Source organism: Otolemur garnettii, unplaced genomic scaffold (assembly GCF_000181295.1).
Source record: "Otolemur garnettii isolate 467f Iridium unplaced genomic scaffold, OtoGar3 scaffold00023, whole genome shotgun sequence".
NCBI classification, from domain to species: Eukaryota; Metazoa; Chordata; class Mammalia; order Primates; family Galagidae; genus Otolemur; species Otolemur garnettii.
The window spans coordinates 22,591,617-22,611,854 of record NW_003852418.1 but is presented as its reverse complement, the minus strand read 5'-3'; the positions used below and the strand labels follow the sequence as shown (position 1 = coordinate 22,611,854).

Below are 20,238 nucleotides of genomic sequence, written 5' to 3'. Positions count from 1 at the left end.
ATTTCTATAATGCGAGGAGTGGGGGTCTTTCCGGCGCGTGCGCAGGGCTGGAACCATGGCTCCCGGCGTCCGGACAGTCAGGCGCGCGGCCTTATGGGGCTCGTAGTCCCCGCGGCGTGTGTGGGGCCCGGAACCGCGGATCCCGGCGGCTTGCGTGCGAAGAGGCCTGCGAGCTCCATGGCTGCGCCCCCGGTTCCCATGGACGCCTCCCCCTCGGCCCCGCCGCCCACAGCAGCTAGAGACGCGCCAGGTCGGCCGGCCGAGAATGAGGCTGCGTGCGAGGACCGGTAGGCGCGGGCGCCTAGCCAGGACCGGGGTCGCGCACGCCTCTCCCGTGCGCTGTGGGGGCGGAAGCCGGGCACTGGGCGACCGCGGGGCTGTGGATGCTGCCTCTCTGAGGGCTGGCTTTGGGCCCTCAGCTCGGAAAGGGGGGGTGTCTGTCATCCTGTCCACGCCCTGTGCTCGCTTTGGGCAATCCGAAGCGGTTGTCGCGGAGGTCCCCAGACGCCGGGTTCCCGAATCTCCACGCTCCCGAGGGCGGGCACTTCGTCCACCCCGGTGGTTGCAGGAGCCCAGTTGGCTCCGAACGGGCTGGAAAGACCAGCCGCACGCAAGCCCTCTGTCTTCGTGGGGCTCAAGGGATGGAGTCTAGCTTGGGCGCCCCCGGGGCCGACCTCGGTTTCCGCCCCGAGTGGGTGGGGCCCGCCAGGCTGACTGCCTGATGCACCTTCCCTTCCCGGTTAGTTGAGCTCAGAGTTCGGGCTGCTCCTGCCCCACCCAAGAGGCCGGGGCTCTGGTGCCGGGGGCTCATGGTGCCTTCTGTCTGCCTGCCAACGAGAGTGCTCCGAGGTTCTTCAGGGGCTTTGCCAGAGCCTGTAGAGAGGCAGTTAGGTGCCAGGGGGAGGGCCGGGTTCTGTAACCCGGGTAGTCTCTCAGTGGCTCCTTCTTGGGTCCTTCGTGGCTGTGGCCGTCAGAGGGCAGTGGCTGCACAGTGCCCAGGTCTGCAGGAGCTCACACCTCATTCCTTACAGGTCTGAGCAGGGTCCCCTGGGGAGGACAGGAGGGCCATAAAAAAAAGGGTTGCTGGGCAGCACCTGTGGCTCACAGAGTAGGGTGCTGGCCCCATATACCAAGGGTGGTGGGTTCGAATCCAGACCCAGCCAAAACTACAACAACAATAAAAAAAAAAAAACCAGCAATCCAAAAAAAAAAAAAAAAGGGTTGCTCAGCGCCTATAGCTCAAGCGGCTAAGGCGCTAGCCACATACATAAGAGCTGATAGGTTCGAATCCAGCCCTGGCCCACCAAACAATGACAACTACAACCAAAAAAATAGCTGGGTGGGCGAGGGTAGCAGGTTCAAACCCGCCCCGGCCGAACCGCAACCAAAAAATAGCTGGGCATTGTGGCGGGCGCCTGTAGTCCCAGCTACTCCATAGGCTGAGGTAAGAGAATCGCTTAAGCTCAGGAGTTGGAGATTGCTGTGAGCTGTGTGACGCCATGGCATTCTACCGAGGGCGATAAAGTGAGACTCTGTCTCTACAAAAAAAAAAATAGCAGGGCGTTGTGGTGGGCACCTGTAGTCCCAGCTACTTGGGAGGCTGAGGCAAGAGAATAGCTTAAGCCCGAGAGTTTGAGGTTGCTGTAAGCTGTGTCACCATGGCACTCTACCCAGGGTGACAGCTTGAGACTGTCTCAAATGAAAAGGCAGCTCAGTGGGTAGGGTACTGGCCCCATTAACCGAGGGTGGCATATTTGAACCTGACCTTGGCCAAACTGCAACAACAAAATAGCTGGGTGTTGTGGCATGCGCCTGTAGTCCCAGTACTCGGGAGGCTGAGGCAAGAGAATCACCTAAGCCCAGGAGTTGGAGGTTGCTGTGAGCTGTGATGCTACAGCACTCTACCAAGGGTGATAAAGTGAGACTCTCTTTAAAAAAAAAAAGAGTTGTCCTTGGGCAGGCACCTGCGTGCCTGGGCTCCTGCAGTGTGGTCTGGGTGCTGCCACCTCAGGATCTGCTTCCTCTGCAGGGGAGGGTGCCCTGCAGACAGCAGCTGCGGGACAGAAAGCCTTTCCTGGTCCTGGGGATGTGAAGTCCTGGTGTCCTTTCAGGCTCACATCCTCCCAATGGGCAGTGACTAGGAACGTAGCTTGCATCTAAGAGCAACTGAGTCTTTGATTTAACTTGAGACAAGAGGGCAAGGCCAGATAAGACCTGAGGGCTCTTGAGAAAATCACTCCGTGATGACAAGGTTGGTGGCAGCGCCTGGACCACCTGGGTCCTGCCCTATGTGCAGGCAGTGTACTGGGTGCAGTGCCACCAGAGGCAGCGACTATTGGCATCCTTCCTCAGTGTGGTCCTGCAGGCAGCGAGTGTAGTCCACAGCACTCTTCCTGGTCAGCCCTCGGCTTCATCTGGACTTCTCAGGCAGATTTCTTGGATCTTCTTTCCTGATGCCCATACCCTGCAGGCTTTCCTCCACCCCAGCCTAGTAGCTCTTCTTATTGTTCCTCAAATGCACCCCTAGCCTGCAGTGTTGTCACAGTGTCCCAGGGCTGGCCATAACTGGGGGTCCCAGCCTGTGCAGACACCCCTGAACAGAGGCTCCCATGCTGTTCCAGTGCTGTGGCTTTGTCCTCAGCACCTGCTGGCCCCTGCGGTGGTGCTATGTGGTGCTATGTTAACTCTCAGCTGTGGTTGTGATGGAGACGGGAGCAGTTGTGGGGAGTGGAGGGAGGCTGGTGTGACCTGCCCAGAGCATCCACAAAGCAGACGGGGCGGGGGGAGGGCAGTGCGAGCCCCCTGTCTCCCCTCACCTGAAAGGCTCTCAGGCTCAAATTGTCTCCTGTGGGCTATTTGGTCCCTCCAGTTTCATTGTATTTATCAGGAAAACTTGAACCCATCTGGGTTTCAAGAGGTACTATGCTGCAGGCACTGGGTGGGGAGATGTCCTTGGGTAACAGTAACCCGAGAGGCAGGAAAGTAGCACTGAACCGCAGCAAAGGAGGGCCCAAAGCCTTTCTGTGCCACCTGTGTTCCATACTGTGCTCAACATCAGTTTCAAATGTGCTGTGATCCTCTGGTGAGATGTTTGTTCCTGATTTCCTTGGCGTCATCGACAGTCAGTGAGGAGCAGCTTCACGTGCAGCTGTTTTTTTCCTTACAATGACATCATGTATGGGGTCCTTGTACTGGTGCGGCACCTGTTTTGGTCTTCACAAGCCTCCTGTAGTGCTGCTTGAGCAAAGAGGAAAGCCATGGCTCTGTGGGGGGTGACGAAGGGTGCGGCCCAGAGTGGAACAGATGGCAGGTGAGGGGGTGGAGAGGGGTGTCCTGAAGTGACTAGGGCAGCCTCTAGCACCACCTGCCTCAGATAGCCCTGACACCTGCAGTGGGAGGAAGCCCCAGATGGAAAGCTTAGCCAAGCTGCTCTAGGCAGGCATTGGTGCTGTCAGTGGTGCTGGGAGTGGGAGTGCTAGGGAGACCAGCAGCAGGGGAGTCTGGAAGTTACCTGCTTCGGGATGGCCAGGAGATCCTGCCCGTCCCTGTCTTGAGCTGCCGTGGCTAAGAGACCAGCTCCATGGAGGGGCCCACTGGATGCCACCCTGAGCAGGTGACTGTGGCAGGGCCAGGCAGTTCCAGGGTGGTGCCTGGTGGTTCAGTTAACAGCTGCATGCCTCTGTCAACACAGTACTGGCTTCCCATATACCTGTAGCCTTCTACCCAGTCCAGCTCTGACCAGCTGGCACCAGGTACATGCCAGGCTGACCAGCCTGAGTCCACTCCGCTGCTCAGATAGCCAAGCTAGCAAACGCCAAGGAGCTCCAACTCTGTACCCCTGACTGTAGACCGGCCCCTGCCCATCTTCCCATGCTGGCAGTGTGGACAGCCAGCCCCCTAAGATCAGGGGAGCAGGGTGAGGCTCCTATGAGCACAGATGTCCCCCTTGCTTCTGAGGAGTGAGCTCCATAGGGAATTTTCCCTTTTTTCTGAGCCTTGGCAGCCCAGCCTCAGAGCTTGCTGAGAGACTGCTGCAGTGGGACTGGCACACGGGATTGCTCCATCTTTCCCTAGGAGAAGCGCAGGGCCAGCAGGTTCTTCTTAGTGCAGACCCCTCATGACGTCAGCAAAAGGACTGTGGCTGTCCTGCCCTTGCTGAGGCAGGGCAGTTATTCTCCTTGAAGGATAGAGTTTCAGATTTGTTTATGCCTACAGGAGGCACCTTGGGGCAGGGGTGGGGCACCCAGCTCAGCACTGACATTCAGGTCAGCTGTTCAAGAGGCACCTCAGATTTCCCAGTCTCTGCTGTGAGGGGTGGCTCTACAGCCCTAGGCAGCCAGGGAACTGGAGCTTTCTCCAGGGAATTTGGGGAGGGGTATAGGAGCACAGTGGGCCTCAGCACGCCCTGGGCTTAAGGGTGCTGCCCCAGGCACAGGAGGGGCCCTTCACACTGAAGGCTAGCCTGGGGCTTGTCCTGGCCACACTGGGCAAAGCCAGTGCTATTAATATCAGGCATGCACAAGCCCCCGGCTCAGTGATCCTCTTATGCCTGTGGACTTGGCCTCTGAGGACAGCGGTGAGTGCTTTTCCCTTAGTGCTGTGGGATCACAGGGACCTCCCAGCTGCTAGGCTTCCCTTGCCTTGTAGCAGACAGCACCTGCCTCTGGGTCTCATTCTGCTCTTTACCCACTGTGCTGACCACAGAGTGATCCCACCTGTGGAGGGGCAGTTCAGGCAGCTGGAGCTCCTGAGCTGTCATGGGGCCACTGTGGGCTTAAGAGTAATGATGCCCCCATAACTGCTAGTCCTGAGCCCCACATACACATACCTGGGGTCACCCCGTTGTCCAGGAGCTGTGCCCACCTGTGTTCTTGGCTATGAGCAGCTTCCCGGCTTACCCCGGCATCAGGGTCTCAGGGTGCTGGGCCCTTGGAGCTGAAGCCAGGTGAGTCACAGCAGCTGGGCCTGCTGATGAAGATAGCCCACGCTCACTGGGGTCTTGCGACTCTGTATCTGTGATATGTGTAGGTATCAGGAAACAGGTTGGCAGGTGCTCTCGGAAGCCAAGCACAGTTCAGGACCATCTGGCATGGGTGTGTCTTGTGTTGGTTGTAGGTCATAACCCTTTGAGTTGAAATTAACTTTTGTCATTGCGGCCAGAAGCACCCTCTTCCATGTGTGAATGGGAAATGAGGTCTTTTGTATTATTTTCCTTTCTCAAGGAGTGCCTCTTGTGAAAGCGTGGGGAGGCTTTGTCCCTGGTTCCTAGAGATGGGCTAGCTTTGGAGAAGGCAGAAATATAGTCTGAGGCCGCCTTGCCATTCACAAGCCCTTGGTGAGGTAGATTTCTGGCAGAGCTGCCCCTGGCCTGCTGGTGAGTGATCCCATTGCATGGGCCTTGGAAGGAGTCTGTGGTTGTTACTTCAGCAGAATGAGGAACAATGATAAGTGGGAAAGCTCTTGCGCCCTGGCCTCCAAAACACGTCCACGTGATTCCTGGGGCTGTGTAGTCCTCAGCTGTTGTAGCAGTGTGCGTGAGTGCTCACTACCAGGGCATTGCTGGGAGCTTTGTTCATGGGATCTTGCCCTTTCATGAATCAGATTTTCTGTGCTGTACTTTTCCTCCTTGCAGCTGAAGACAAAGGTGGTGCACTGAAGACATGGGGTTAGGCACAGAGGGAGGGGGATGGCTTGGTTTTGTTCTCTGCCTGCTCTGGCCTTTAGGGCCACCAGAACTCCTCTGTCAGAAAACGCTGCTGCTGTGGGCCAAGAGACTCCTAGTCTGGTCTCTCCAGCTGTGGGCTACCACCAGTCACTGCCCATTGGGAGGGCTGGACCCAAGCCCTGAGGCCTGAGGTCCTGTTTGTTTACTGCTGGGTCTGTGATCCCTGGTGAGCAGTAAATGCCCTCCATCCAGGGGCCTAGGGACAGCACTGCTTGTGATTGCTGAGTCCCATGTGTGTTCTTGGCTGAGTGTCACCCAAGCAGGCCCAAGTGAGGTATAGGCCCCTCTGGGGCGTGTCCCCCGTGTACCATGCTGTGCTCAGCTGCCCTGTCCTCATGCGCGGGCCTCTTAGTGCCCTGGGTTGTTTGTGCTTAGCCCTGCTGCTGACGTCAGCTCCACAGCCACCTTGGGAGCCACAGGGGTGAAGCTTAGCACAACCACTTGGTAATTATTCCCTGTGCTCCCCTAACAAGGGGTAGAAGCAGGCAGATCTGTCTTCCGTGTCTCAGAGGGAGAGGTGGGCATGTGTTCTTGTCAGGGGCAGGTGGCTAGCTTTCCTGCTGCTCAAACTGACATCCAGGTTGATCTGTGTCCCTTGAGAGCCGCTGCTGTGACTGGCCATACATCAGGCTTGGCCGTTCTGTTGCCCACATGTGCACTGCTGGTGCTCTGGGAGGACCACACATCTCCTCTTGGCCTGTGTCCTCAGGTGTGTGCCAGCCCCAGGGAAGCACTGTCCCTGCTCAGGCCATGGCCCTGAGGAAGAAAGCGTGACACACAGACTAGCACTGGTTTTTGGTGACAAGGGGTGTGTGCTTGTCATACATACAAACCAGGCAGAAGTCCCTGCTCCAGACCTTGGTGTCTACATGGTCCTGGTTGTGATTGGCCTGCAGGTGTCTGTCACTTGCATGTGGGCAGGCAGTCACGCTGTGCTGATGTCTGCAAGGAGACTCGTTTCCTTGCAGCTTGTGCTGACCTGACCATGCACCTAGGGTGCTTTTTCCTGTTCCCACCTGCAGACCTGCTGCCCTCTCTTCAGGCTCACCTGCTTCCTGTATTATCCCACTGCTGGTGATACTCCCAACTGGGGTGGACAGACCACCTGTTGCTCCTGAGACCCAGGGCTCTGCCCTGCCCAGTCAGCAGCTGTGTGGGTGGCTGCTACCCTGGAGAGCTACTTGGGCAGGCCTGAAACATGATCCTAGGGCCACCATGCCCAGCCCTGTCTCTCTCAGGCAGGGGACAGAGTGCCTTCTACCTAGCCTGTGTCCTGTCCCCACAGCATCTAAGCCTCCTGGGCTTTGGGGATGTAAATGAACTGAGAAGTTACCTAAGACCTGAGTGTCAGCTCAGCATGATTGTGTGGGTGTCAATGCCAGCTCAGTGTGAGTGATTCTGTGGGTGTGACACAAATACTTCTGTGCTTCCCTCACGCTGGATTTCCTCTGGGGAAATCCCTGTAGCCTTCAGGGGCTTCCTCTTTCCCTCCTCATTCCCCAACCCCCATCAGATAGGTTTTTGCAAGATGCTGGACCCAGGGGTGACCACAGTAAAAATGAGTGGATTCCCCTTAAGTCTTTGAGCCCAAGATCCCTTGTCCTATACTCTGATGGCCAGAGAGGCCAGCCCCCAGGGCTACCCTGCCCCTAACCCTCCTGTCACTGGCAGGTGCAGGTCCTAACTGAACCTCGCACCCTCCCTGTCCTTGAGGCACTCGGTCTCCTATGTGTGGGCCTCACCTGTGCACACACAGCCTGGTCTGGCTGTGCCCTTCAGGACAGCAGTGACTAGGCTGTCACAGAGAGTCCAGGGTTGGGGAGGGGGCATGGTCCTCTACAGGGTCTTGCCTGCTTGTCACACAGCCACCCCAAGTTCCCCTGGGGACAGGGCCGGCATAGCCCAGGCCAGCCCAGCCCACACAGAGGGATAAGCATGGCCCTGAGATGGCATGTCTCCTCCCATTCCCTGTCATTGTTTAGTGTCTGGACAGGGATGGTCCAAGGTCCTGTGCCCAGGCCAAGCAACATGGGGCTGTCCCTCCAGTGGGCCCCAGCCCTCGGGTCTTTGGACCAGCTGCAGGCAGTTTCTAGTGCACTCCCAGTTGAGCCTGCTTGCCTCAGCTGTGCCTGTGGGGCACTGCTCCATGGCTGGGCACAGGGACCAGGGAGGCTGGTAGCCTGAGCCAAGGCCGAGCATGTCCTTCTCTGCAGCAGCAATGCAGAGCGCCTGGACAGACTCCTCCCACCCGTGGGTGCTGGGCGGTCGCCACGCAAGCGCACCACCAGCCAATGCAAGTCGGAGCCGCCCCTGCTGCGTACACGCAAGCGCACCATCTACACAGCGGGGCGGCCACCCTGGTACAACGAGCACGGCACGCAGTCCAAGGAGGCCTTTGCCATTGGTGAGCATGGAGGGTGCCCAGTGCCTGGGTTTCCCAGAGAGGACTCAGCCATCCGTCCTTGTATGGGTGGGGCCCTCAGCTGCCCCAGTAGCCAGCCCTGCTGCTGCTCAGGGGATCTCTGCTCCTCCCTGTAGGTTTGGGAGGTGGCAGTGCCTCTGGGAAGACCACCGTGGCCAGAATGATCATTGAGGCCCTGGATGTGCCCTGGGTGGTCTTGCTGTCCATGGACTCCTTCTATAAGGTGAGGCCCTGCCTGCTTCCCAGAGCATCCCTACAGGTGCAGGCTTCTGGCCTGTGGGCCTCATATGTCCATACCTGCCCATCCACTGGCCTTGCGTGGGGCCCAACTGTGCCCCCAGCTCCTCGGCAGCCTTCCCTGACAGGTGCTGACCAAGCAGCAGCAGGAGCAAGCCGCCCGCAACAACTTCAATTTTGACCACCCAGACGCCTTTGACTTTGACCTCATCATCTCTACCTTGAAGAAGCTGAAGCAGGGGAAAAGCGTCAAGGTGCCCATCTACGACTTCACCACGCACAGCCGGAAAAAAGACTGGGTAGGCCGGGGGCTCAGGACGGCAAAGGGGCTATGCATGCATAAGCTGGGCGCTGGCAACTTGTGGGTTCCTTTGCAGAAGACACTGTATGGTGCGAACGTCATCATCTTTGAGGGAATCATGGCCTTTGCTGACAAGACACTGCTGGAGGTAAAGGGTATCCCACCCCTGGTATCCCTGTTTCTGCCATGACTCACCTTAAGTGCATCTCCTCAGGGAGACTCCAGCCTCCCTGTCCTCCAGGTGTATAATCACCTGCTCTACCCCATCCTGGAGATGCACATTCACCTGTCCTATCCCTGTGCTGCTGGCCACTCCTCACCCCTGGGAGGCCCTGGGGTGCTGTGCATGGTGGAGTATGCCTGCTGGGGCAGAGGCTCCCACCCTGCCTGTGCTTACACTTGGCATTTTCTTGTTGGTCTTATTCCTTATGGTCCTGGGGGACACAAGAGACCTCAAGGCCAGTGAGTTTAAGGGACTTTGCTTTTTTTTTTTTTTTTTTTGGAAACAGAATCTCACTATGTCACCCTTGGTAGAGTGCTGTGGCGTGACAGCTCACAGCAACCTCAAACTCTTGGGCTTAAGCAATTCTCTTGCCTCAGCCTCCCAAGTAGCTGGGACTACAGGCACCCACCACAAAGCCCAGCTATTTTTTGTTGCAGTTGTCATTGTTGTTTAGCTGGCCTGGGCTGGGTTTGAACCTACCACCCTTGGTGTATGTGGCTGGCATCATAACCACTGTACCATAGGTGCCAAGCCAGACTTTGCTTTTGGTTGCATGGGCCTCCAAGGGCAGAGCTGAGTTTGACCAAGGTCTGCCTGGCCCTAGGGCTCAAGTTCTGCCCCTGGCACAGGCTCAGAGCAACTGCCCCACACATAGCAGTGCCCAGTCCCCATTCCCCTATGTGGCCACTTCAGGCACCACCTGCTATGTGCTGAGTATTAGGTCAGACCTTGAACTCGCCAGGCCCCATATTTCCCAATGTGTTTGTGGACGCTTCATGGAGCACACGCGTGCCTAGCCCATTTCTGCCTAACCTGGCAGACAGCACTCTGCTGCGAACACACGCCCCACACACTCTACCCTAGCCAGGCCTGGAAGGTGCCCCATGGGCAGGTGGCCCCAGACACCCTGGACTTGTGGGAACTGGTCCTGCTGCCTTCATACTGGCTGTGCTGGCAACAGCTTCCACCACAGGCTCACCATCCCCCTCCAGCTCCTAGACATGAAGATCTTTGTGGACACAGACTCTGATATCCGCTTGGTGCGGCGGCTGCGCCGTGACATCAGTGAACGGGGCCGGGACATTGAAGGCGTCATCAAGCAGTACAACAAGTTTGTCAAGCCTGCCTTTGATCAGTACATCCAGCCCACCATGCGCCTGGCTGACATTGTGGTGCCCAGAGGTGAGCCCGCGGGCACCTATGGTGGGTGGGTAGCAGGTGGGGCCCAGCCCCATCACCCACCTCCCTGTCCTGGCCCAGGGAGCGGCAACACCGTGGCTATCGACCTGATTGTTCAGCATGTGCATAGCCAGCTGGAGGAGGTGAGTGTTCAGGCTGGGGCTTTAAGTCCCTGCAGCCCTCCCAGTCCTGCCCCTGCTTCTCTGTTGCCACTGCCCACAGCAGCCTGCTCAGCCAGCCACTGTGTGTTCACAATTTCTGGCAGGGTGCCAGGCCTGAGTGCCCTGTGCTTACTTGGTCAGCCTGATATCATGCCTCCTGCCCCCCATCCTTTGTGCTGGCCCTAGGGCTTAAGTTCTGCCCCAGCACAGGCTGAGCCGGGCCCTGGGTTCCCTGAGGAAGAAGGGGCAGCACAGTGCTTGGGCCTAGCACCTGGTCTCTAGGATAGTGAGAGGGACTAGGACTGTGGGAGTCTCACACTGAGTACCATGTGGAACCAGGGGCTCCTCTCTTTCCCAGTAGATCACACAAGGTGTGATGCCCTCATTGATTTCCTGTGTGCCCTGGGGCTTTCTGTGGTGGGGCCCCTGAATCCTAGTGGGCTCTGGGTATACTCCCTACCAGGCTGCCAGAGGCCTGAGGCCTGCAGTACAGAGCCCAGGAGCCCAGGCTCTGACTGCCCCAGGCCCTAGGTTAGGGCCATTAGAAGCTCACCACCTCCATGGCTGGCCATGTTCCCACTGGGCTGCAGCCTATTCATTCCTGGGTGGGGTTGGCCTGCCCACCTGCCCTGGTCACTGACACATCACCATTCCCTTGTGTCTCCCTGTGTTGCTGCTGCAGCGTGAACTCAGCGTCAGGTAAGACTCACATGGCTATCTGCACAGATGGAGGCATTTCCAACATCCACATGGGTCTGGGCTATGACCTGGGCAGGCGGGCAGCCCTTCCCTAGACACACAAGGGATGGTGTGGAACAGTCCTACCCTGCTTCTGCCTCTCCTTCCTGGCAAATGAGGACACTGAGGCACAGTATCTTGACTCCAGCCTGTATGGACCTTGCTGGCAACTCCACACCTGGGCCATCTGGGTTTTGCTCCAGAGAACATAGCTGTTCTCCTGAGCTAGCACTGCCAGGCTGGCAGAGCAGTGCCAGTACCACAGACCTGACCTACAGACATAGGGTGCCTATCACAGCCATTCTGACCAGTCCATAGTGCCAGTCGACTGTGTGGATGGTGAGGGCCTGACCTGCAGTCCTCTTGACCAGCTTTGTTGTCTTTGAGCTCAGTGCAACTCAGGGCCAGAAGTGCAGTATTGGTGCTGTGGCAGGAAGCTTTGGTTGAGTTGGGGTGACAGGACTGGGCTGCCTCCTGTCACTCCACTAAGAGAGCAGACAGGCAGGGAGAGAGCTTCTGTCCTGGGTGACTAGCCACCTGTCCTTCTCCCCAGCACTTTGTGGAGGTGGGAGGCTTGTGGCTGCACCACCTGACAGTAGAGCCTTTATATTTGCCCTGGGTGCCCCTAACAGTTCATGTGAGTTGGAAATGCCTCCAGGGCCCGCCTACCAGCTGCCCCCACTTCTCCTGTCCTGCATGAGGCTCTGATGCTCTGCTTGGCCCTTACCAAGACTCACAGGGCTTGTCACAGCAGGTTCCTCTTGAACTCTTTGTTCTCAGAAAAAAAAAAAGTTTCCGGGGTTTCAACTTGAGAAAATGCCTGAATACCACCAGCTACATTTTCCATTCTCTGGTCAGCCAAGGAAGTGGTGGCCAGCAACCCTACATGCCTCCTTCAGCCCAGGAAGTGCTGGTGGCATCAGGGAGGGCCTCAGCCTGGGTGTGCTGGGTGCTGCCCAGGGGAGCAGAGGCTGGGGCCTTGCTGCTGACCTTCTCTTCCTCAGGCCACTGTAGCCCGAACTGGCTGAGCTGTTAACTTCTGTGGGGACTGTCCCTGTTCCCCCAACTAAGTGGTCTTCTCTTTGTTCTCTTCCTTTTCTGTATAAACCCCGTCTCCTGCCTTGTTCCCTCCCTGAACATTCTCTTCACCTGTGAACAGAGGAAGCTGCGTTGGGATATGTGAGCAGAGTGCGCTCTGATTGTAGTGCTGTGTGGCTACTCCTGCTGGCTACCCCTCCTGCACCTGCCCCCTACCCTGTGCATTCACCCTCTGCCAGTGCACCCATTCCATCTCCCACCGACACACCTGCTCCCTCCTTGTGTACTGGCCTGTCCCTCCTGGCCGCTGCCCTGCACCTGCTCCTATTCTGGCACCACCCCAACACCTGCACCTGCCCTTCTTCCTGATCCTGCCCCTCTTCCCACACTGCAGGCCTGGGGCTGCAGCGGGAAGCAGTCAGGCAACACTCAGCCAGCTTTGCCCTCCTCTCCTGAGAAGGGGCCACATACTACTTGGAGGATGCAGAAGGGCAGGGCTTGAGCCCAAAGTGTAATTGTTCCCCCAGGAAGAGGCTAGGGATGAGTGCCCCTTCCAGTGGCTAAGATATGTCTACACATGTGAGCCCTCCTGTGCTTGGTCCCTTTTTGCTTTGTCTGGGCCCAGGAGGGTCCTGGACTGGAAAGGGATGCCTTATAGCCCAACCCCCTAGCTTTCTGCCTGATGGTCAGTTGTTCTGCCTTCTGCTGTGCCCTTTAACTTTCCCCTGGCAGTTAAGGGGGGGACATTGCCCCCAGATCAGCCTGAGGAAGGCAGTCAGGCTCCACCCCGCACACCCCAAGGTACTCCCACAGATGTGCCTTCACAGTGATGCATAGCTGCCAGGGAAGGAGTTGTGAAAGAAGATCGCCCTTCTGAGTGTCCTCAATTGCCTTATGTCCCCAGGGCTGCACTGGCCTCAGCGCACCAGTGCCATCCCCTGCCTCAGACACTGAGTGTACTCAAGAGCACGCCGCAGGTACGGGGCATGCACACTATCATCAGGTGAGCACCCACCCCCAGGAGGGGGTGCCCCAGCAGGCCCACTCCCTGCTAAACCACTGGCCCCACAGGGACAAGGAGACCAGCCGTGATGAATTCATCTTCTACTCCAAGAGGCTGATGCGGCTGCTTATTGAGCACGCACTCTCCTTCCTGCCCTTCCAGGTGTGCAGCATGTGGGATGGGGACGTTGGGCAAGTAGGGCTGGGGGTTCCCTGCATTCACAGTGCCCTATGGCCCATGCAGGAGTGTGTCGTACAGACCCCGCAGGGGCAGGACTACGCTGGCAAGTGCTATGCTGGAAAGCAGGTACTTGCTGGGGGGGGGGGCTGGGACACTGGAGGTGGGACAAGGGTTCACTCTGCCCCTCCCTCCAGATCACCGGAGTCTCAATCCTGCGTGCCGGTGAGACTATGGAGCCTGCCCTGCGCGCGGTATGCAAGGACGTGCGCATCGGCACCATCCTGATCCAGACCAACCAGCTCACTGGGGAACCTGAGGTGCAGAATTGGGCAGGCCTGGGGCTAGGTCAGGGGAGAGTCAGAATCAGCTTACAGGGAGGGGTTGGGGAGGGGCGCTTGGCATGTGGTCCTGAAACCAGCCTCTTGCCTGCAGCTTCACTACCTTCGGCTGCCCAAGGATATCAGCGATGACCACGTGATCCTGATGGACTGCACGGTATCCACAGGCGCTGCAGCCATGATGGCTGTGCGCGTGCTCCTGGTGAGTGGGCTCTGGTAGGCTGCAGGCAGGTCCTGCCATGGATCTGGGATTCACCTGCCCCCTATGCTTGGCAGGACCATGATGTGCCTGAGGACAAGATCTTCCTGCTGTCACTCCTCATGGCAGAGATGGGCGTGCACTCAGTGGCTTATGCGTTCCCACGTGTAAAGATCATCACCACCGCTGTAGACAAGCGAGTCAATGATCTTTTCCGGATCATTCCAGGCATAGGTAAGACTGCCTGGGCCTCTTTACCAGCAATGGGGTAGAGGTGGCCCTAGGAGGCCCTACCATGCTATCTTTCTCCAGGGAATTTTGGTGACCGCTACTTTGGGACAGATGCAGTTCCTGATGGCAGTGATGAGGAAGAAGTGGCCTCCACAGGTTAACTGCCCAGGCTAAGCCACCCAGATGCCACCAACCTGCTGCTTCCTGGCCTGGCTTGCAGTATACAAAGGCATAACTTAAAATTTTTAAAATGTTATCAATATAACTTATTCTATACGTTTTATAAAATAAAGCTTTAGGAAAATAGAGGTATGACTGGTTGGTTATGGCACAGGAGTGGCATCCTAGCCAAATGTGGCTTGTAGAAGTTCCCCAAGGATGTGGAAGCTGGGAGCCATAAGGCCACCATGGAGAGAGCGCTGAGAGCATCCCCAGTCTTGCTCTTGTGCCAGACGAAGGTGAGCCAAGACTGGGGCCTGCAGCTCCTACCCCTGCCAGATGGGCCCTAGATCCACACAGTTTAGTGGCTACCATGCCTAGAACTGAGAGGGGACAGGATACCTAGGACACACAAGAGGCAGCCCACCCTGTGGCTGCTCCTGCCATCCACATTTGTACTGTCAAGGAAGAGACCCAGCAGAAAGTGGTGTGTGGGTCGCTGTGGGAGGGAGGCCCCAGCTGCAGGGAGTTGGCCAGTGCCTCAGTGGATTGGCCATGCTGTTGAAGACCAGATGTTCTCATCCAGCCCTGCCTTACCTGGTCTAGGACTCAGCATGGGGATAGGCTTTCTTGGCCACCTCCAAATGTCCCCCGCACGGACAGCCTCCCTGGGTGAGGTGTCTGTGATGCATACACGCACATGACACCCACCACCCACATGGGCTGTGATCCCAGCTGTGGCAGGTGGGCTGGGGTCCTGAGGCAGGCTCCTCTGACCCTCTAAGGCTGGCACTTGCCTCCTTCCTGCTTCCCTGGTCTCTTCCCCACTCCTCCCATCCCCCAAAAGGCCCCAAAAGCCCTTGTCATGGAAAACCTGGGAGGGCGGGGACAGGAAGTCACTGGGTGGAGGCCAGGCCAAAGGCAAGCAGATAAAGACTGGAGGCTTGTCCAAGAGGCAAGCAGTCGGCCACCACCAGGAACAGAGGACCAATGTAGGGCTCAGAGATCAACAGGAAGGTCTTCCCACCCCATGGTGAGTAGACCCCTCTCCCATGTCTCCAGGCCTTCTTCCTTACTCACCCAAACTTTTGCCCTGTGCTGGGAACCTGCAGGCTATAGCAGCCTGGCCTTGCCTTGAGCATGGCTTCTTTTTATCCAGGTCTTCCCAGAAGAGGCATGGTGGACATGGTTAGTGAGGAGCTGGCAGGGGCCAGGTCACTCCTGGGAGGCCCCAACGAAGTCCAATCAGGGGCCAATTGGCTTCCAGAAAGTGATACCACCCCGCCCCCCTCCCCATACTCATGGCAACGCAAAGCTTTGTCCACACACATGTACATGCACGCACGATGCAGCCCCATGCTGGGAGGAGTGGGTCCAGCTGCCCCCACTCTCGATTAGCCACCAGAGTCCTGAGGGAAAGGCAGCTTCCTTCCTCTTGCTGAGGGTCTGTGGAGGTCTGCACCTAGAAGCCTTGCCTCAGACCCCCATCCATAATAGTGGCTGTTGTGCTGCTGGCAGGCCTCAAGCTGGGGTCTCCTTATTGGAGAGCAGCTCAGGGCCTGGTAAGGCAAAAATGACAGTTTAGGGGAGTTCTCGACCCACTTCCGGCCAGGGCCCTGTGAGGTGTCAGAGGTGGGCCACCTTCCAGATTGCCCTGGGGGAAAGAGCAACTCCTCTGGCCCCTGGGAACTTTCTGGACCAGGGTCTAAGGTCCAAGACCTTTATGAGAACAAACCCTCACCACAGCTGCAGGAGACACTGGGGGCTTGTAGTGGGGGGAGGGGCTTGGGGCTGAGACTTAGGTCATGCTCTCCAGGGAGGGATGAGTCTGTCTCCAAGAGCCAGACAGTCCTAGTGCTGCCCTGGCTGCCAGGGGCTCCTCTGGACCTGGCAGAGGCTTAGGGGTGAGTGGGCAGGCCCCTGTCAGAGAGGCTGAGAAGAGTAGGACATGGGGCCCCATCCCAGAGGTACTCTTCAGAGCCCAGGAGGGAGTGGGGTGTCCTAGACCCAAAGCTGTGACATTTGGGGTGAGGGTCCCCAAGGAGAAGGCTGCTTGCCCCAGGTTACCAGTTGTCCTGGGCAGTTCCTCCAGGACTGTCCAACCTGAGAATGGTGAGTCTCTAGGGTCAATCTCAGGTTCGTCAGCCCATGAGGTACCGCCCCTTCCCCACGGACTCACAAGAGTGACAGGTACCCTGACTTGGTGGGATGGAAGCCTGTAGTGCCCTATGCCAAAGGACAGGGTCTAGCCTTAGCACAAGGCAATGTGGCTGTCACACTGACATTGACATACATGCATGCTGCAGCCAGGATCTGGGATTCTGAGGTAGGCCACCTGGGGTCAGAAAGAATGTGGCAAATGTGCCTGGACTCCTGGGCCCCAGCCTCCTATAGATCCACATGCTCCAGGATGAGTCCTGGGAAAAGGGCATTCAGGGGGAAACACTAGCAGAGCTAGACAGTTTCCTCCACTGGGTGGGAGGCACCACACAGCCAGAAGACCCCAAAGTTAGGGGATTTTCAGGCTCTCCAAAGTCAAGCAGAGAAGTGGGGAAGCAGGTGTGCGGGAGGGGCTGCAGTGCAAAGGCACTGGAGTGGAGACTTGGATGCCCTTGGGTTGGAAGGAGGGTGGCATACATACAGGGTCTGATGGAGGATGATGGCCAGGAAGGGACAGGGTTGGGTGTGATGGCAACTTCAGCTGTGACATCCACTGGGGCTGCCACAAGTGGCATGGGTCCCATGTACCACAGCTAGAGGCCAAGGCCCGCCCTGGCACCAGCTCCTACCTTTCACAGTCCCTCTTCTCACCCTCCAGAGTGTATGCAGAGCAGAGCCCTGAATGTGTCCAACTGGGCTAGCTGAGGCTCTGAACCCCAGCGCGGTGGCAGGTGCTTATGATTAGTTCATGAACATGTTCCCAAGTAGGGGCTTAGGATTCTGGTTGCTGGGCCAGGGAGCCGCCAGAGCTCTGGGGAATCCACAGCTGAACTAGGGAGCCATGCAGAAGGCCTTTTTTAGGGGTAGAGATGGAGGAGGGGTCCCCTCTGCAGGAGAAGCAAGTGGGTCTCTAGACCTAGAGTGGACGCCTGGGAGGGCTGAGAACAGCCTCCTCCCACAGAGATGGGTCCTTCGGGCCAGGAGCTGCCAGCTGGCCCTGTTGCTAGCACCACAGAGCTGGCATTCCGTTGAAGATCAGGCTATGGTTCGGCTCATGCACACTACCTGCGCGGGGTGGTGACAGCAGGGACAGCTGGCGGCTGCTGGCCCCGCACACTTCTCCAATAAATCTGGAGGCCTACGCGCGTCCCGTGGACCCCACCCCCTGGCCCGCAACCCAGGCAGTATGGGTTCCCCAGGTCCTGCCTGCGGTCCTTTCCGTGCCTGTCCTCGCGAAGGAAGACAGTGGCCACCATGGTTCACTGAGCAAAAGGACGTGCCAGCGTGGGCCCTGTGCTGGGGGCCCCCCTAGCTTCCGGAAATAAATCTCTTTGGGTGGTGACTCTGGGGTGCAGACATGGGCCGGGCACATCTGACACGGGATGCGGGTCCGGCGGCCGTTTCCTCTGAGGCTTTGATCCACGTGCAGCGTTCTCGAGCACTGCCTCGGTGATGCCAGATACAGGATCCTGGGTCCCAGGCTGCAGGCTGGGGACTGAGGGGCGGCTTGGTCCCACCTTCCGCCGACGGAAAGCCTCTCGGTGCCTCTGGGTGTCGTACTATTCGCGCCATCCGGCCCGGTGCCTACCTGCTCAAGGACCGCCCCGCCGGCCCCGCCCACGCAAAGGTCGGGGAGGCCACCGAGACCCTCCGGAAGCTAGGCAAGGAGCGGTATGGAGTGCGCGGACACACGCATGCGGGAGGCGGGGTGGGGGTGTGGGGGTGTACAGTTCTGGGGTGCCTAGGTGTGGGCGGCGACCCCCACTGGCAGAGGCTCTGCCGCCGCCACCACCACCATCGTCCATGCTTGGTGTCCTGGAGAAGAATCCCATAAATAAAACACTGAAAATAATAAACCCTCTCTCTACCTAAGAAAATTCAATGACCAAACAAAAAACATCCGACATCGCTAAAGCCAGCAAGAGGTGAGGAGGGGATGGTGAGAAGACAGGAGTTCCCTTTGCAGGGGAGTTGGGGGCCCCCAGCGCCTCAGCAGTCCTATCCTGCAGCAGCTTTGTTTTCCACAGTGAAAACCTAAAAAGGTGTGTGATCTTGAGGAGACCAGGGCCAATTATGATTAGTTCATGAGCATGTTCTGTACAGCAGTTAGGATGAACAACCAGGCCAAGAGCCACATGGATTTTTTTTTCCAAGATAGGGACTCACTTTGTTGCCCAGGCTGGAGTGCAGGAGCTTCATCACCCGGGCTTAAACCATCCTCCTGCCTCTGCCTCCCAAAATGCTGGGATCACAAGCCTAAGCCACCATGCCTGGCCCTTTTTTTTTTTTGAAACAGAGTCTTAAGCTGTCACCCTGAACTAGTGCCATGGTGTCACAGCTCACAGGAAACTCTTGGGCTTAAGGATTCTCCTGCCTCAGCCTCCCAAGTAGCTAGGACTACAGGCGCCCACCACAGTGCTGTTTTTCTGTTGCAATTGTCATTATTGCTTTCTAGCTGGCCCAGGCTGGGTTCCAACCTGCCAGCTTTGGTGTATGTGGCTGGCACCCTAACCACTGAGCATGGGCACTGCCTGCATGGCCTGATTTTAAAAAAACTGTATCATGGGTGGCGCCTGTGGCTCAGTGGGTAGGGCGCTGGCCCCATATACTGAGGGTGGCAGCCATGGGTTTTGGCAGGCGCCTGTAGTACCAGCTACTTGAGAGGCTAAGGCAAGAGAATCGCCTAAGCCCAAGAGCTGGGGGTTGGACAAAGTGAGAGTCTGTCTCTAAAAAAAAAAACTATCAAAGCCCAGCAGGTAGCTCAAACCTGTGATCCCAGCACTCTGGAAAGCTGAGGCAGGAGGATCCTTTGAGGTCAGGAGTTTGAGGACCCTGTCTCTACTAAAAATAAATAGAAAACTTAGCTGGCTTTGTGGCAGTCTCAACTACGGGGGAGGCTGAGGCAAGAGAATCTCTTGAGCCCAAGAGTTTGAGGTTGCTGTGAACCACATTTCCACAGCACTCTACCCAGGGTGACAAAGTGAGACTCAGTCTCAAAAAAAAAGAAAACCACAGGCCTGGCGCAGTGGCACATACCTATAATCCTATCACTCTCAGAGGCTGAGGCAGAGTGGATTCCTTGAGCTCAGGAGTTGGAGATAAACTTGTGCAAGAGCAAGAACCCGTCTCTAAAAATAGCAGGACATTGTGGTGGGCATCTGTAGTCTCAGCTACTTAGGAGGCTGAGGCAAGAAGATCACTTGAGCCCAAGAGTTTGAGATTGCTGTGAGCTACAATGCCATGGCATTCTACTGAAAGGTGACAAAGTGAGACTCTGTCTCAAAAAAACGTTTAATGAAAAACTCACACTGCAGGTGATTTAATAGATTATTACAACTTACATACAATTTTATAAACCAATAGAATGTAGCCTTTGTGGGGCCTGCACTGGGAGACCAGGTTAAAACTAGGACAGAAGTGGGTGGGATGGGGTGGCGCCTGTGGCTCAAAGGAGTAGGGCACCAACCTCAGATGCCTGAGGTAGTGAGTTCAAACCCAGTCTGGGGCAAAGACTGCAAAAAAAAAAAAAAAAAAAAGGTGAGTAGGAGGCTTGGCGCCCTGTAGCTCAAGGAGCTAAGGCGCCAGCCACATACACCTAAGCTGGTAGGTTTGAATCCAACCCCGGGCCTGCCAAACGACTGCTGCAACCAAAAATAGTCAGGTGTTGTGGCAGGTGCCTGTAGTCCCAGCTACTTCGGAGGCAGAGGCAGGATTATTTCGCTTGAGCCCAGGAGTTGGAGGTTGCTGTGAGCTGTGATGTCACAGCACTCTACCCAGAGCGATAGCTTGAGACTTTTGTCTAAAAAAAAAAAAAGAAAGAAAAGAACCAGTTTTGCCATTAAGGGCAGTGCCTGTGGCTCAAGGAGTAGGGCACCAGCCCCATATACCAGAGGTGACAGGTTCAAACCCCGGCCCTGGCCAAAAAAAAAAAGTGGGTGGGAATG

General features: G+C 57.0%; 1 protein-coding gene across 5 annotated transcripts; it reads left to right on the top strand.

Moving 5' to 3' along the window:
- The first annotated feature begins 59 nt into the window (after positions 1 to 59).
- On the top strand, positions 60 to 14,279 carry UCKL1 (uridine-cytidine kinase 1 like 1). Of its 5 annotated transcripts, XM_012803897.2 has the most exons (15): positions 115 to 287; positions 7,939 to 8,129; positions 8,264 to 8,370; positions 8,513 to 8,683; positions 8,762 to 8,833; positions 9,901 to 10,090; positions 10,169 to 10,230; positions 10,931 to 10,947; positions 12,929 to 13,027; positions 13,096 to 13,189; positions 13,271 to 13,333; positions 13,402 to 13,524; positions 13,640 to 13,747; positions 13,822 to 13,978; positions 14,057 to 14,274. In XM_012803897.2, the coding sequence occupies exons 1-15, from the start codon at positions 178 to 180 to the stop codon at positions 14,134 to 14,136; spliced, it is 1,644 nt and encodes a 547-aa protein (XP_012659351.1). In that variant the 5' UTR covers positions 115 to 177; the 3' UTR covers positions 14,137 to 14,274. The 5 variants fall into 5 exon arrangements, with proteins under 5 accessions (XP_023367784.1, XP_023367785.1, XP_023367783.1 ...); XM_012803895.2 differs by having other exon boundaries at positions 112 to 287; positions 13,096 to 13,333; positions 14,057 to 14,200; XM_023512017.1 differs by lacking the exon at positions 10,931 to 10,947 and having other exon boundaries at positions 61 to 287; positions 12,929 to 13,189; positions 14,057 to 14,200.
- Positions 14,280 to 20,238: the final 5,959 nt, after the last annotated feature.

Bases quoted from the DNA above. Each gene is read 5' to 3' on its own strand.
- UCKL1 (XM_023512016.1), top strand. From the start codon at position 94: ATGGGGCTCGTAGTCCCCGCGGCGTGTGTGGGGCCCGGAACCGCGGAT. The intron at 288-7,938 runs GTAGGCGCGGGC...CCTTCTCTGCAG, and splicing joins GAGGCTGCGTGCGAGGACCG to CAGCAATGCAGAGCGCCTGG. The intron at 8,684-8,764 runs GTAGGCCGGGGG...CCTTTGCAGAAG, and splicing joins ACAGCCGGAAAAAAGACTGG to ACACTGTATGGTGCGAACGT.